The sequence below is a fragment of the Motacilla alba genome, chromosome 5 (assembly GCF_015832195.1).
Source record: "Motacilla alba alba isolate MOTALB_02 chromosome 5, Motacilla_alba_V1.0_pri, whole genome shotgun sequence".
NCBI classification, from domain to species: Eukaryota; Metazoa; Chordata; class Aves; order Passeriformes; family Motacillidae; genus Motacilla; species Motacilla alba.
The window spans coordinates 47,193,555-47,208,622 of NC_052020.1; the positions used below are offsets into that span (position 1 = coordinate 47,193,555).

The 15,068-nt window shown below is 38.9% G+C and overlaps 1 protein-coding gene across 1 annotated transcript; it reads right to left on the reverse strand.

The window, feature by feature from the left end:
• Positions 1-904: 904 nt before the first annotated feature.
• Positions 905-9,279, reverse strand: SERPINA10 (serpin family A member 10). Its single transcript, XM_038138995.1, has 5 exons — positions 9,143-9,279; positions 6,063-6,825; positions 4,828-5,101; positions 3,987-4,134; positions 905-1,184 (listed from the first exon to the last, which is right to left on the reverse strand). The coding sequence occupies exons 2-5, from the start codon at positions 6,781-6,783 to the stop codon at positions 993-995; spliced, it is 1,335 nt and encodes a 444-aa protein (XP_037994923.1). The 5' UTR covers positions 6,784-6,825; positions 9,143-9,279; the 3' UTR covers positions 905-992.
• Between the last annotated feature and the right edge of the window lie 5,789 nt (positions 9,280-15,068).

The window sequence follows — 15,068 nt, forward strand, 5'->3', positions numbered from 1 at the left end:
AAATGTTAAGATCTTGTCATTATGTTGGATTCACTGCTCTACTTGAATAGAGGAAATTGTGGTTAGATCATGGAAATATTTTTCTGAAAATATTTCTGAAATATTTTACTGAAACATCATGGCAACATGTTTTGGATTTTAAGATAAACTCTGTGAATAGATTTATTACACTTTAATGGAGGTATGTTTTTTCCTATCAAAGTCTGCCTTATTTCAGTTATAGAGTCCTGTTATATAGTTCACCCTGGTGTCTAGATGATATTACAGGTAGAAATTCTGGGGTTAGGAGAGGGCTAGCTTTGTGCTATGAAATAGTACAGGCCTGATTTTCTAAAATCAGAATACCTAAGTTATTCTTCAGAACTAGTTTTTTCTAATTCAAAGAATATTTTTAAGGCACATCATGTACTCTGAGAAAATGAGGTGATTTGATAGTCTGCATAAGTGCTTTGAAAGAGGTCACACTCACAAGCTAGACCTCAGTATAGACTTATTTTCTACAGTAATAAAATAAAGATCTCTAAATGAAGGTTGTAAATTCACTTTTAGGACTTGATACTGCTTTTGTTTTTATAACTGGCAAAATTCTGCTAACATTGAGGTCACTGGGCTCTTCAGTCTCTTTGTCACAGAAGATAACATTGAAGAATCTGCAGTGTTTGGGAATGAGCTTCCTGAATATTATGGCATTTGAATGGGACTTTTTATTCAGATTTATCACTAAAATACTGATTTTAGAAATTTCACTTCTGTGGTTGTTGCGTTTTCTTTTACCAAAGGTAGATTTTCCAAGTCACATTTTTGTTGCTTTGAGCTTTGATGAAGTTAGCTTGTTGTGTGGCATTAATAAAATATTGCTAGGATGACCTAGTGCTAGCTAGGAGAGACAAAACAGGTTTTCACATTTAATATTTCAGTGTCTTTTTATTATAAAATAAATTCATTTTTAAAAAGCCTCTTACATACCAAAGAATAGAAACTATTACCTTTATTCACATTTCTGTTGGATCGACCACCCTGCCAATGAACAGTAATGTTTTGAAAGTTTCTTCAAAAATCATGAAAAGGAATGGCCGGTCCACTTTGATGACAGGAGGCACTGTGAATGCAGTTATTTCTGAGCCACTTGCTGCTGCAGCCTCAGTTCCTTCTTCATCCACTTCAATCACTGCATTTTGGACAACCTGAAGTGCAAGGCAGAAATAAGTATGTGACAGAAGTAAATACTAACATGAAGAATATTATTCCAGCTGAAGGCATTCAGTTGAAGTAGGCTTCTGTTAAGGATTAAAATGAGCAGTTCAGTGCAATCTACCTCAGTTAGACTGGTAGAGGAGTCAGCACAGCCACTATGCCCACAGTGCTCACAGCGTCGATGCCAGTTCAGCAGTCATTGCACTTTTCCACATTTCTGAGCACAGACCTCACTTAGAGATTGGGGGTTTTGCATGAAACAGCCATTGCATTTTTTTTTTTTTTTTTTTTTTTGTGTAGAGTACTCTTCTTTGACACCTAACTGAGCACAGGGGTTTCTCAGTTGCAGGAAATGTGTTTTCACCAGTCACAAACACTGACTGACTGGCTGGATAAGTCATTCTCAGCTGATTTTGTGAGAGCTTAGGGAAATGCACCAATCTTTGTTTTTTCCCCTGTATATTTCCAGTTTGTACATTTGGTAGCACAGACTAAGTATGTAGAGGAATGAGGTACAGTCCTGGATTGGTTTGAATATTTTCCAGTCCCACTGAAATTGGAGCCTGGCAGAATCTGATTTTTCTTTTCTTCATCTTTTCCATTTTGTTCTTTCAGCCTGCTTATACCTATGAGTCCTTCTGCTGTATTAGTGTATGTACTGGTGAACCGCCTGGTCATCTAGTGTATTTACAGCTCCGAAACTCCCAATTCTAGGAATTACTTATGTGAAAACAGTTGAAGGACTTCACCAGTGTTGAGGTTTCTGCTACATATTTTTAAATAATATTTTTGTCTTTCACAATTCCCAGGGACAGGATGATCCTCTGGTGCTTCGTAGCTGATGCACATATTGCTTCTAATATCAGTTAGCAGTTCCTGTTAAAGTGTGATTTTTTCATGACACAATAGAGTTAACTGCTGAGAATCAGCATGAAAGTTACATGATCAAGAGGGAGGGAGAAAAGTGCTGCAGATTGCCATAATATTTCCCAACAGTGAAATAGTTCATACCAAACTGAAAATCACTGCAATTTTCTCCATTAAATATTTATACTTAGGATGTTAGATCTTCCCAGAAAGGTTGTTTTTTCAAGCCACTGCAATTTTGGAAACCTGTAGATCAAGCATGAGAGTTTTTGAAACTTGTATAGAAGTGTTTATTATCCCACCCTGTTAATTGGATAAGCACAAAGGCTTCTATAAGGATTTGGTATAGGGAGACTTGTAAGAGCAGCACCAGAAGGATTCTTCCTCATAGGGTACAAATACCCAAAGGAAGGGTGCAAAGAAAGTGGAGTCAGGCTTGTCAGTGGTACCCAGTGACGGGACCAGAGACAGTGGGCACCGAGTGAAACACAGAAGGTTTGAACAGAGGAAGTTTGTACAGAGCAGGTTCCCTCTGAACACTGGGAAATGCTTTTTCATGTGAGGCTGACTGAGCACTGGCACACTGTGGGTTCTTCCTCTTTGGAGATATTAAAAGCTGTCTGGACATGGACCTCAGCAACTTGCTCAAGGTGACCTTGCTTGAGCAGAGGAGTTGGATGAGGTGACCTCCAGAGGTCCCTTTCAGCCTTAACCATTCTGTGATCCTGGGAAGCTTCTCCTGCAGTTGTGGTCCTGGATTGTCTGTGCCATACAACCCTCCACAACCACGAGCAGTTGCATGCTACAATTTCCTTACACAAGTTTATAAAGCTATGTTTTTAAATCCTGTGCCAGAGTAATTTTATTTGGATATTGTTTATAAATTCATCTTGTTTCAGAATATTTTTTTTACTTTTATTGTAATGTATGAATTTGTATTTAGAATTCATTGCTTTTCATCTTTTCCCACACGCTTCATTCTTGTGGGCACAAGTATGTCTGTGTGTTTTGTTTTTCATCTCCTTTCTTTGACCATGCATTTTAATTTTCTATTATCAGCAAATTGTCCTTTTTATAGACTAGCTTTCTTTTTCATAAGACATCCCTGGTCACATAGACCTATTCCTTCTTGATATTGATGTGATTGACAAGTCCTTTGTCTTCCATTCTCTTCTGCTTCTCATTCTGCCTCTGTTTTCCATCAGTCTTCTGAAATTTATCTGTGTCTTCCCTTAAACAGTGGTACAAAGTATCTCTTCCTGCTCCTCTTTTTCCATGGGGCTGTGTTCCTGTCTTCTTGGCCGTTCACTGCCCTTGCCTTTACCTGTTTAAAGGTTCTTTGAAAGTTTCAGCATACAAAGTGGAACATCTGTATGGGTTGGAGTACAACTAATGCCAATTCTTTCCTGTGAGATTCTGCTTTTTCTCTTCCATGGTATATAGAGGGGGAAAAAAGGAGTGCTTTGACTTCTCTTCCTCACTGTTACCTTTTTGAAATTTTATTATTTAAACTTAGTTTTTGAGAAGTATACCTGTCTCTGGATTGTGTATGAGTTCTTCCCTTGAATGTCCTTCCTTGCCCTGGCTTTTGCCATTTGTCTGTCATTTACATTGTCTTTCTTGTTCACAGTTTTTGTGAAATTGTGCTCATTCCCTGCCAACCATATTCCTCTTGAGGCAGAACTTTTCTCCTGTGATGGGTTAGCTTTGGGAGGTGTTGAGCACCTATGAGATGTCACTGCCTCTTTCCTCTACACATCTCATACTTGAAGTGGGATCCATCCTGATTAAGATGTGTAGATTGCACATACCTGGCAGATGAGGTACTTTGCTATTATGTGTCCCTATAAATTTATATGACCATCTTAGCTGGGCTGTTTATATACCGTTATAATCCAAACAGCAAATAATTCTAGTGGGCTTACCTGTGAAACTGCTACGTATTCATGATCTGTCAGATGACTAAGATCTGCTGAACGTGTAAAGAGCTTTTTTATTCCAAGACCTTGAAGCAGCTTCTTCATTTTGTATTTTTGCTGTAGTTTAAACTTTGGAAATGAAATATCCACTTTTCTGTTAAAAAAAAAAATGCAACAGTCACTTGACTGCTGAAATGCACACTACTCAGGAATTAAGCTTTACACAGAAAAAGAAGGGAGAAAAAACTGGAGAGTCTCTGCTGGCATTTAGGTTGGCAGAAAATAACTTCTAACCTGTTGGCTGGCAGTTATGCTAGAAATCATTTCCTTCTCTGTATAAATACTTCCACCAGCAGTCAGAGTGTCCTGATACCAGGGCAATGCACTAATTTATTGAGTGGTGAAAAGAATTTTCACTTCAGGAACTACATTTCACAGGAATCATTTGGGTTTACATTTTTATATTCAAATTTATCAATGCCTCTGTGTTTCCCCTGGTAAGAAATATTTAATAAATGTCTAGATTTATACTGGTTTTTGCTTGGCAGTTCTACATTTAAGGAGAGAGGAGACCTAAGAAAGAATATGGAAAAACTCATGCCCTCTCTCACAAAGACATTTTTAACTGAGATGAGCCAAAGTTTTGTTGCCGCTGAGTCAAATCTTTCACATGCCACTTGGGCTGTGGATAGGCCATTAAAAGACCTTCACTCTGTAGATACCTCTTGCCACAGAGATGCTACCATGGGAAAAGGCTTAGGAAGACCAGCTAATCTTTGCTGGGCTTTGTTGCTTTGCTGCACTAGACATCAAAGACATTAGGGCCCCATGGGTGTCAAAGCAATACCTGATTTTCATGTTTCCAAGCCAGGATTCCACAAGCTCTGTAGTCAAATGGTCTTCAATTGAAATGTAGTCTCCCTCCTTTTCTGGGATAACAATCAGCATGTGGGCATTCCCTTTGTAAGGTATCTTTATCACAGTGCATCTTAAGTTCTCATCAAAAGTGGAATTAATTTTATCTGATTTGAACATCATGGGTACCTGTACACTTCTGTATTTGTTTATGTGGAAAGGCTCAATTTCCGTGAATTTGGAATTAAATGGATAGACCCACTTGCCTGAGGAAAAAAAGAAATTAAATAATTATGTATGTTTAGATTTGTTCAGAAAAATGTTCTAAAAAGTTTAAAAAACTATAGGATATTTTCTGTATCTAGTTAAAGTGGCTGTCACTTGTTTCTGGGACAAGTGGATGGCAATTTCAGTATAATTTACGTTTCAGTATAATTTACGTTTTTTTTACAGAAAAAACCCAAAGTAATCCACAAAATAAACTGCTTCATTTGCACAGAAAGAAGGAAATATTTTTCTAAGGTTGGTTAGTTGCCACTCAAGTTCAGAATTTATGTTATCTTTGTTTTATCAATGCCTGGTGAACATCTGACCTTTTGTAACATGAAAACTTATCTGAAATTCTCTATCAGCTGTTCAGTATCCTGTATTTAATTTAATTATCCAATATTTTGGATGGGGATTCACTGACTTCTCCATGGAATGGTTTCTGACCACCATTGGTATTTCTTTCCCTCCCCCTGTAAGGTAATGTAATGGGGTACTTGGGTTCCTCTGGGGCAGATGATTCTTGATGGAAATAGAGAAATTATTTTTGTTTCAATGATTTTGTATACTATGTTAAATCAGTCCATGATATTACGCCCAGTATTCAGCATTTAAGACTATTGTGATTAAGACTTTCTCATTTTAATGGGTGAATGAAAATAAAACATTGTTTCCTGTCATAAAGAGGGATAATTTGGAGATGGACTGAGATAGTTTGATACAGGGCTTTTTGTTCTCTTTGAGACTCTATTTTATGGAGGACAGCAAGGAAGAAATGTGGTTTCCTATCATGAAAAATAATTTCCTATTAAATGAGCTTAATAGAAAAAAGTAATCTTAGATAAAGACATAGAGGAAACAGGACATCTAAATTCATTTAAACTCCCCTTAATGTAGCTGAAGTTAGAGTCTTGGTTCTCCTAATAAATAATTATTCTTCAAAATAAAAGCAGCAATTACCTTTAAAGAAAATGTAGTCCACAAGCACCAGTTTATTATGGCGGTCCAGCTCTTCAAAAAGCCCTGGGATTTTTCCTTTAGTCATTTTGTTAATGTTTTGATTGATGAAAAGTTTTGCCTGTGTTAAGTTTTCAAAGTCCACTTTCAGGTATTCCATATCAAAGTACTGCTTAGATAAATTCAGGAAAGACTCCTTGAGTTTGAAGTCCTTTTCAATAAAAGAAAGAATACCTTGCATGAGGAGAAATTCTTCATTCATTGTGATGTTACCTATCAGTTGTTTAAACAAAGCTGGTAAATGTTGGCGATCCACTCTGTCCTTCACAGCATGGAGGTTTAGACCTTTTACAATTTGTCTGTGTGTTTCTCCTTTGGCTGCCATCATATAGACACTCATGAGAGCTGACAGAGAAAATGGAGAGATGATTACATTGTTATCATGTGTCATTGCAATTTTTCTGTAGAGGTTAAATCCAAAATTTGCAGTCTTTTCAGTGAAGTTGTGAAGAGTGAAGTCTTGAAGACCTTGGTCTTCAAAACCTTGCTGTTCAAAAGGTTTAGAGATATTTTTGTGATGATACCACTCTTTGGAAATACTGATGTTACTGCTTTCCAAGAAATTACTCTCTTTTTCCTCCTTTTGAAATTTAGGTTTGACATCAGCCTGGATGAATTCAAAACATATTTCACTTAAGAGAAGTATGTAGATTCCTGTTTTCATGTTGATATCCAATAATGAGCTCTTTAGAGTTGTTTTTTTCCCCTAGAAAAAAGAAAGGCAACAAAATGACTTTTCAGTTTGTTCTTCCTTCACAATGCAAAAGGTCAAAGATGTAGTGAAGTGGTCTTTCTGCATCTTCAGGGTATATACTCCAAACCTGGCCAACAAAATATTCGGAGAAGACCAGGCAGATCTTACAGGACACCTAAGGCAAACCTTAGCATCAAACATTGTGTAAATTTGCAAATGAAATGCACTTTGCAAGCATAAAGTGCAAATATGATTATCATCTATCTTTCCATAAAGCAATATATGGATTCTCTCCCATACAGCAGTGTTGAATTGCACCTCTTGGAAAAATTTTGAATGGCTACAATCTTTTGAGATGCATTTTCCCATTGTAAATTAAACAGGATGTTCAAGACCACCACACCTGAACAGATTCCTTTTGTACAGCAGTGGGCAGAGTGATAAATGAGATTAAAATATGGATTATAAGGCCCATCATTAAAGTAGTAAGTGATTCAACAGTCTAGAATCACGTGGCAATTGTTAACTACTCCTTTTAAGCTAACGACCTGTAACAGCAAATTACGGTCATTGTACAATTTGTGATTTGGCATATGGGAAAGCTGGTTTTATCTGGTTTATTCAGAGTTCAGCTGAATTTCACAGTTGGCTGATTCAGGCTGTGGGAGTTAGTCCTGAAAAGGTATGTTGATGTGAGTACTGAGACATTTGGGTGCCAAGTCACGAGGTGCTTTTGGCAGTCAGGTGGTGTGCTATTTTCTTTTGAGATAATAGGTCACGTTCTGTACTTGCTGCAACACAGATGGGCTGTCATGACTTAATCGGGAGGCAGTGAATTCGATGAATGTTATGCCTGCTCTCAAATGCATGGTAGACAGAGAACAGAGCAAAATATGCAGCAAATATGTTGTGAAAAATTTTTTATTTATTTTTCTTTCCCGTTAACCCTTAATTTATTTTTAATGAATTTCCCAGTGTCTGGATATTCAGGACTGGAGTAGGGAAGGGGATGACTCGGCTTCAGCTCCTGCCTTGCTGGTCAAGCAGTGCCTGTGACATCTGGAGTGCTAGGATACTCATGGTCCCCTGGCAGGCTGAAGCAGTGCAGTTCAGAGCTACTGCAGTAACTGCTGAGCATTCCTTCTGCTTATGTAGTGACCCACTTCTGTGGGAAGTAGCACAGGCACAGAGGTCCTGTTCCTGCCGCAGTGCTGCACCTGCCCTGGCAGCAAAGAAGGAGGTTCTTTCCTCTGGGAGTCATCCCTACTTTGAAGAAGCATCCTTGGACACTGCAGAGTCAGCTCTAGTGAAGAGGCAGGGATTGGAAAATTTTGCCTTTAATCATATTCAATCACTGCAGCAGCAGTTCCTCCCTCTAAATGCAGTAAGCATCAGGCCTAACTGCTCAGCAGGTATTGCAGAGCGCAAGCCCTTCCTCATCTTTTCTAGGAAGGGTGCAATTCCTGCACACAGTGTTGCATTCGGCAGACGTCACTGTTGCATCTCTCTCTGGGAGGTCTGGGACAGAACTTGGCTCAAGTGGCCACCAGCTTCCCCCAGGAGATGTGAAGGGACTGGCTGGACAAAGTGCTGCTGCCTTCCAGAGGGCTCTGCCTTCCCAACACAGATGGGTTTTGGATGGAAAGGGCGGGCCAAATGCAGAAGCTCTTGTTTACAAGTTTATCCCAAACTATTCCACACTCAAGAAAAGATTCCTGAATCCTCAGGCAAACACGTACACATCTGCTACTGATTTGGGTGCAATGAACAAGGGAATAAAAACCTTGCAGTTGCACTAAGTAATCACTGCAAATCTGAGATTGCAAACATTTAAAGTTAACATTAAAGCAGCTATATCATTCACCTTTACTGGTTAGAAATAGAGCATGTCCTCTAGAACTAGAAAAAACAGTTCTGGGAACAATAAAGTAGAGTTTATGTACATTATAGACTTGTATTTTTATACCTGAGTGCAGCTTATTGCTAATTTTAGACAACTCACTTTATTTGTAGAGCAGACAGTTCATTAATAAATGTGTGTTAGAACAAAGTGAACATTATTTCCATTGAAAGAAATATTTATTTCTAATAATATCAATATCAAAGAAAGAAGCTACTTGTGCAAATGCCTTTTTCTTCTGAAGGCATTAGAGCAAGAGAAAAATTTATTAGAAGCTGATTAAGGTCTACAACCATTTAAAACATAACATCTAGAAAATCATTGATAAATATATAAAATTGCATTTTTATATATATATATATATATATATCTAAAAATATAATAATCTTTCCTTTGCAATATAAATGCTTCATACAGATCTTATCTTACCTATTAGGTAGCTCTTCTGTTATGTTTCTCAATCAGTTATGTTTAAAAATGAGATGAAGATGTCTGTCCCATTTAGAAGTTTTTGAACAAATATTTGCTCTTCCAAAGACAGATAATCTGGTTTTGTCTGTTATAAATTAACTGCTTTATAAACACTGAATATGTGTTTCCTATAAATGGCATAATAAGGGAGGGTTGTATTCCAGTAAATATGTCATGTTTTTCACGAGAAACAAGAGAACAAGAAATTCTTTGCATTTAGCCCCTCAGCACCCTATCAGGATGTGCCCCCCCATATCCAATAGCCCATGAGAATTATTTTTCAGACAGGCTCTGAGCTACTCATAGAGTATCCAATCCCACTTAAATTATCCCCTTACATAAAAGAATACGTCAATATTCACCAAAGCAGGGGGAGCACCGGGGAGGGAGAGAGGGAGGAGGTACAGAACATTTGTAGGGGTGTTACCAGCTCCCTTGCCCTCTCAATTTGGCTTTGAGAGGAGAGGCCAGGGCTCCACTCCCTCTTTGAAGAGCGTGCCAGGTGTTTGGTGACGTATGAGTCTGCTGATATCAACTGCCTGATAACCACTGAGGGATGTTCTCCCATAAAATACAAAGTGGGCCAAGCTGATATCCCTGCAAAAGTTATACAGAGCTATGGAAGGCATTAATACATTTTTTAAAATTTTCAGTTGGTCTCGCTTGAACAGATTTGGGTCTTGAGCCTTATTATTTGTGCAAGGCACATTCTTTAAGACAGATAGTTCATTCAAATGTTTCTCTAACATGGGATGGTCTAAACTCTTCACTATTTTGATTGTTGGCCTAATTCCAGATAAAACATACACTTGGAATTCCCTATCTTCCTGTCATTGTCCTAAATTGTTTTCAAAAATACTCCCAAATGAAATAGAACACTTAATTTTGATTTGGATTGTAAAATAAAAATAATTTGGCTTTAAAATGTGAGATAAGGGTACTAGTATCTACTTTTCCACTGAACTGAAAAAAAAATATTATATGCAGTCTAAATGGATGTATTAGACATTTAAGAAAGCCCATTAAGAATTAGGGTATCCAGGACTCAATTTGAAAAAGGCTTTTGTTTGTTGCTGATGAGTATTGCTTCTGTAAGAGTGTTTGCTTACAAAATGCAAGATTTCATTAGGAAAGGCTTAAGAACTGAATGTAGCCCCTCTGTTGTCTAAGCAGATTTGTATCCTTGTTGCAAGGATACCCTTCTGGGGGGCAGTTGTGGGGTTTATGCTCTTAAGCAGTTCAACAGAGGGGTCACAGACTCTAGATTCTTAAATTCTAGTTTGTTTAAATTAATTTAAAATAGTCTTCCTTTTAGAAGCAATCCCAGTCATAATAGGCTTCCGGTGTAGGCATTGTATTACAGAATATGGGAAAATAAGATGGGGCTACAAACTGAAGGCCCTGTAATGGCAAGCAGTCTAGTCCCTAAACATGAAAATCTCTACTGTGGATGCCCCAATGACTCAAAACTTCTGTTCTCTGTCCATGTGACTGGACTTTTTTTTTCCCTACTTCCTAGTTTATATGTATTTGTGGTTAATTCAGTTGGATTTGAAATTCAAATGTCCTCTCAATCCATGGAAGAAATTTGCATCTGATATGACTGAACAAAGCTGCATTACTGTGGTGTGCCTCTGAATCTGTGTGTCTTCTAGAGACTCTGGTGCTGTGGTTGTGGCCCAAAAGAAAATACAAGGAAAGCCTGATGGACACAGACCCCAGCTTTTGTGCTTAGCAAAATCAGCAGCTATTTGCAATGAGAGTAGCAAACAAGCCTCTTCCTCCTTGCGCCAGGATGCTGACACATGTGGTCACTGCTGGAAGCTAAGAGACTCAATATTGACGTTTAATATTCAAAAGATTAAGATTATTTATAGATGGTACTGAAAAGAAGGGTATGAAGAAATTTTAAAGTCTTTGAATCTCTAGGCTAAATTTTTGCTGGACCACAAAGCCCATATCAATCCTGTTTAACCCAGAGGAAAAAGGAGGCTGTTATGAGATATACTGGCTGTGTACAGAGATCTGAGAAAATTGTCTTCCTCTCTAGTTACTCACAAAGCCCTAGCTAGTTTTTTATGCCAGGTAACACCTTGCTGAGTGTATCCACCATGCACTATCAGGAGTAACGTATTCCTCCCACCAACTCCTATTTATATTGTCAGTTGCCCTTTGGATTCAACAGAGCTTTCTGAGCAGTTAAACTCCACACAACATATGGGTAACACTCTGCCAAACTATACATGCTCACAGAGTGATTTACTGGGAGAGGATTGCCAGTGTGTGACTCTGGCAGAATTGCACTTTTCCACAGTTCAGGACAGAACCACCTCTGAAACCAGAACAAGCTAGGCCAATACAAGTACACTGCTGCCCAGTCGTGTCTCTGCTGGGAGCTGGTGCCAGTGCTGAGGCTGGGCAGCAGTGAAAGACCGTCTGTTCTCTAATAGACAACTGTTTTTGGATGCATATGCAATTCTGAAAAACCTGGCAGTGATGATGTAGTCCAGGTTCTCACCAATCTGTTTGACAAAGCCCTGTGGCTCTTGAGTACCTGGGAGTAGATACTGCAGAGGCAGAGTCAGCTGCTTGTTCCAAATAGTCAGAGAGTTTCTGTTACAAGAAAGAATTCTTCCTTTTGCAGTTTTTGCGGGGCTGGCAACACTTCTATTTCAGTGGCTGCTTTTCCTCTTAATTAATATCCTCAGTCAGTTTTAGGAAACCTTCTGTGACCATGAAGAAACCAGTCATTCTAATATTGGGGGTTTGGGGGCTTAGGTTCCCTGTGCTGAGTCCGATTTCTCCCAGTTATTATCTCCTTGGAACAGCAATAATTCTTGACTAAATAATGCCTCTGTTCCACATTCCATGACCCATTTTAGCAGTTTGTAACTCAACCACAGCTGAGATTCAAAGTGGGCTATGAGATATGGGGGGCATGATTGCACTACTGAGAGCAGGTTCCAGGAAGAAGACAGGTGGTTTAATTACTTGTATCTGTACCAGCTTCCCAGGGAGAGATTTTTTGGAACTGAATTTCTTGCCTTGCTCAAACAAGGTAGTAACTAAACAGATACATATCTCTCAAGACCCTGCAAATTTCTGTCTCCAGCTAGTGGCTACCCATTTGGTTCTCAAGGGCAGACACAGGGTATTTACAACTGTCTGGAGGGATCTAGGTGAAATCAGTCAGAAATACTGACCATACTGGAGAGTGATGAGAAAGTAAAAAGTGTCAGTTCAGGAAAATATTTAGGCTGAATGTGATCTAACCTCTTCCACGTTTCTTAGACTAAACAAAATCCCAGGAATAGTGCAGGGGATGGATGATTTGCAGGGATCTGCAAATTACTCATAACACATAAACTAACATGCTGCAACAGTTATAAAACAGCTCCTTATACAGTCTTCTGAACATACTTAGTTTGCCAACGAGCTGATTCATCAAGGTGACTGCTGCTTCTCCCACTCCAAGAACACACAACAATAGTTGAAATCATCAGGATGCAACTGTGGCTCCAGGCCTACACTGCTTGTAAGCTTGACCCCTTTTGTACAACTACGCCACTGCTGATGTGACAGGATTCCTGTAGTGAAAGCCTCTTTGGAAGGCACCCATTCCTGCATGTCACCTGGAGTGGGATGGGTGTACTGCTGTACAAGGTGGACAAAGCAGTAAAGCTGTAGTAGCTCATAAATAGGGCAGAAGTATCTCCATCATGCTTTCAACTTCACAGTCAAGTGCTGTCCAACTGTCCTTGAACAAACAAATGAAAGTATAATTGTCTGTTAGTAACACATCTTACTGTGGAATCTTTACTAGGAAATGCAAAAATGATGAAACACTGTAACACTGTGTCCAGAGAAGTACTATCAATTTTCACTAAGAGGTAAAACAATCATTCATGGTGTATGATGGAAGTAGCACTAATCCTGTTTTTTTTCCCACGGAATGGAGTAAGTGACCTTTTAATGTTCCTAGCCTTGTTTCCTGTGATTTTCTGGCTTGCAGCAATGAAAAATTTTAGTTCACAATTATTTATTTATCCTCCATTTTTACCTGCAAGTACTGAAGGGCTCTAGAAGGGGCTGGCTGGTGTTTGCTGAGTCCCCATGGAGCCAGCAGGTGTCATCACAACCTTGAGTTCTCAGATGGGAAGAAGGATAATTTGGGTGTTTGGACAGCTGCCCTTCTCTGTGCCTTACTAAGTTTTTGTCATGAGACAGGACTTGAGCAGGCGGGAGACACAAACTTTAAAAAATGGCACTGGTAGATATTTCTGTTCTCCAGGGAGGGCATTTCAAAGTTTCTCCAGTAGATGGGAAATGCAAGTGCATTTCTATTTTAAATTCCTGGAAAAAATTCAACTCAAAAGGCAGGAATGACAAAGTGTGTAAGAGATTGGCATGTCTACGGGGAAAAAACCTTTTTTTTGCACCTTCAGAATGGCAGAAAATTTTACAATCCATAACTTCTGATGACCTGAACTTGAAAAATTATTTTTTGCCCACTATTTCTTATCCAAATTCTGTATTTTCATGCACTGCACATGCATCTCCTTACTGCTGTGATAATCAATCTAAGTCCCTGGGACTTGCAGTGTTTGATTGTCTGGCCTGAAGCAATTACCTGATGTAATGAAGACATTTTTGCACTGTCTCCTCTGTAGCAGATATGCAAAAGGTGCCCTCTGGCCCCTGTGAAATGTGCTGAGGGTTACTAAGTACCAAGTGAGTACAAGTTAGTGCTACCTGCATTGTCCAGAGTGACTGGCAAAGAGCTCTGCATTGTGGGTTGGGCACTTGTGCTTCTTAGGGGTTTTTCCACTTGAACAGAAATATCAATGCAGTAACCAGGGCAGGCCTGGCACTGAGTGTGCTCTTGCTGTTGGAGGATGCATGGATTGGATATTCAACAGCAACACTTCTTCCTCAAAAAAGGTTGTATCTACCTGGCTGTGCTCTCATGGAGTATTTAAGCAGGAATTAATTTTCATACAGGACTTGGTGTCTTTATTTAAGCTGCTCCAGCACTTTATACTACCTGTGCTTCTATGAGACATGTCCATGCTTCTCTGGTTCTACTCACTTCTACGTGCTGGTCTGTGACCAGGCCCTTCCTCATGTTTTTAAAGATAGTATCTGTGTTGTGATATCTCTATCTATATTTTGAAGACAGTATCTACAATATCTAGATTTCCATTTTCTTTCTCATAAGGAAAATTATTTAGATGGTGAAATAATTAAGTGGACAGCAACCTCTGTGAGCTGTATAGGTACTCAAATACGGGGTTTTTTTTATGTTTCATAAGAATATTGCATTTAATATGTGGGCAGTGCCAGATGTGAGGTGTTCATTTTTCACTTCCTTGGTTTAGGCACTAATGTCACTTAGCAACCTTACTCATCTTTGAAATGGAACTTCTTAAGGATGCACATACATTGCTAGTGAGAAGATAATTTGTATTGGAAAAAAATTTGGCATATGGAGCAAATGCATGAACTGTTTTTAGTCCTGATGGAAACCAGGTGCTAAGTTTAAAGCTATTTTGAGGGGTTTCTTTTAGGCCACTACTCCTCCCAGAACTGCTCTTCCCAGTTCCTGATGTTTTCTGGCTAAAATGCCATCCAACTCTGAACTTTGAGTCAATAAATTTTCTGCTTGGATTTTTTGAGATTTAGGCTATATTTTCTTTATCTCATTCTCACTCTCTCTCTTGCCTTCTCTCAATTGCATTTTATGTATTTTGAAAGTATTCTTTTTTGCATCCATCAGGACAAAATGATAAGGGTCTGAAACATACCACGTTCATGAAGCTGAATGACCTGATCCAGAGCAGACATTTTTACAGCCTGTACTGTGGGAGGAAGTGGTGAGCTCATC

What these genes read in the sequence shown, in the direction of transcription:
- SERPINA10 (XM_038138995.1), bottom strand. Translation starts at nt 6,783, where the DNA reads ATGAAAACAGGAATCTACATACTTCTCTTAAGTGAAATATGTTTTGAA. An exon ending in CTTGGAAACATGAAAATCAG is followed by an intron (nt 4,135 to 4,827) that starts GTATTGCTTTGA and finishes TTTTTTTAACAG; the next exon opens with AAAAGTGGATATTTCATTTC. An exon ending in AATACGTAGCAGTTTCACAG is followed by an intron (nt 1,185 to 3,986) that starts GTAAGCCCACTA and finishes CTTGCACTTCAG; the next exon opens with GTTGTCCAAAATGCAGTGAT.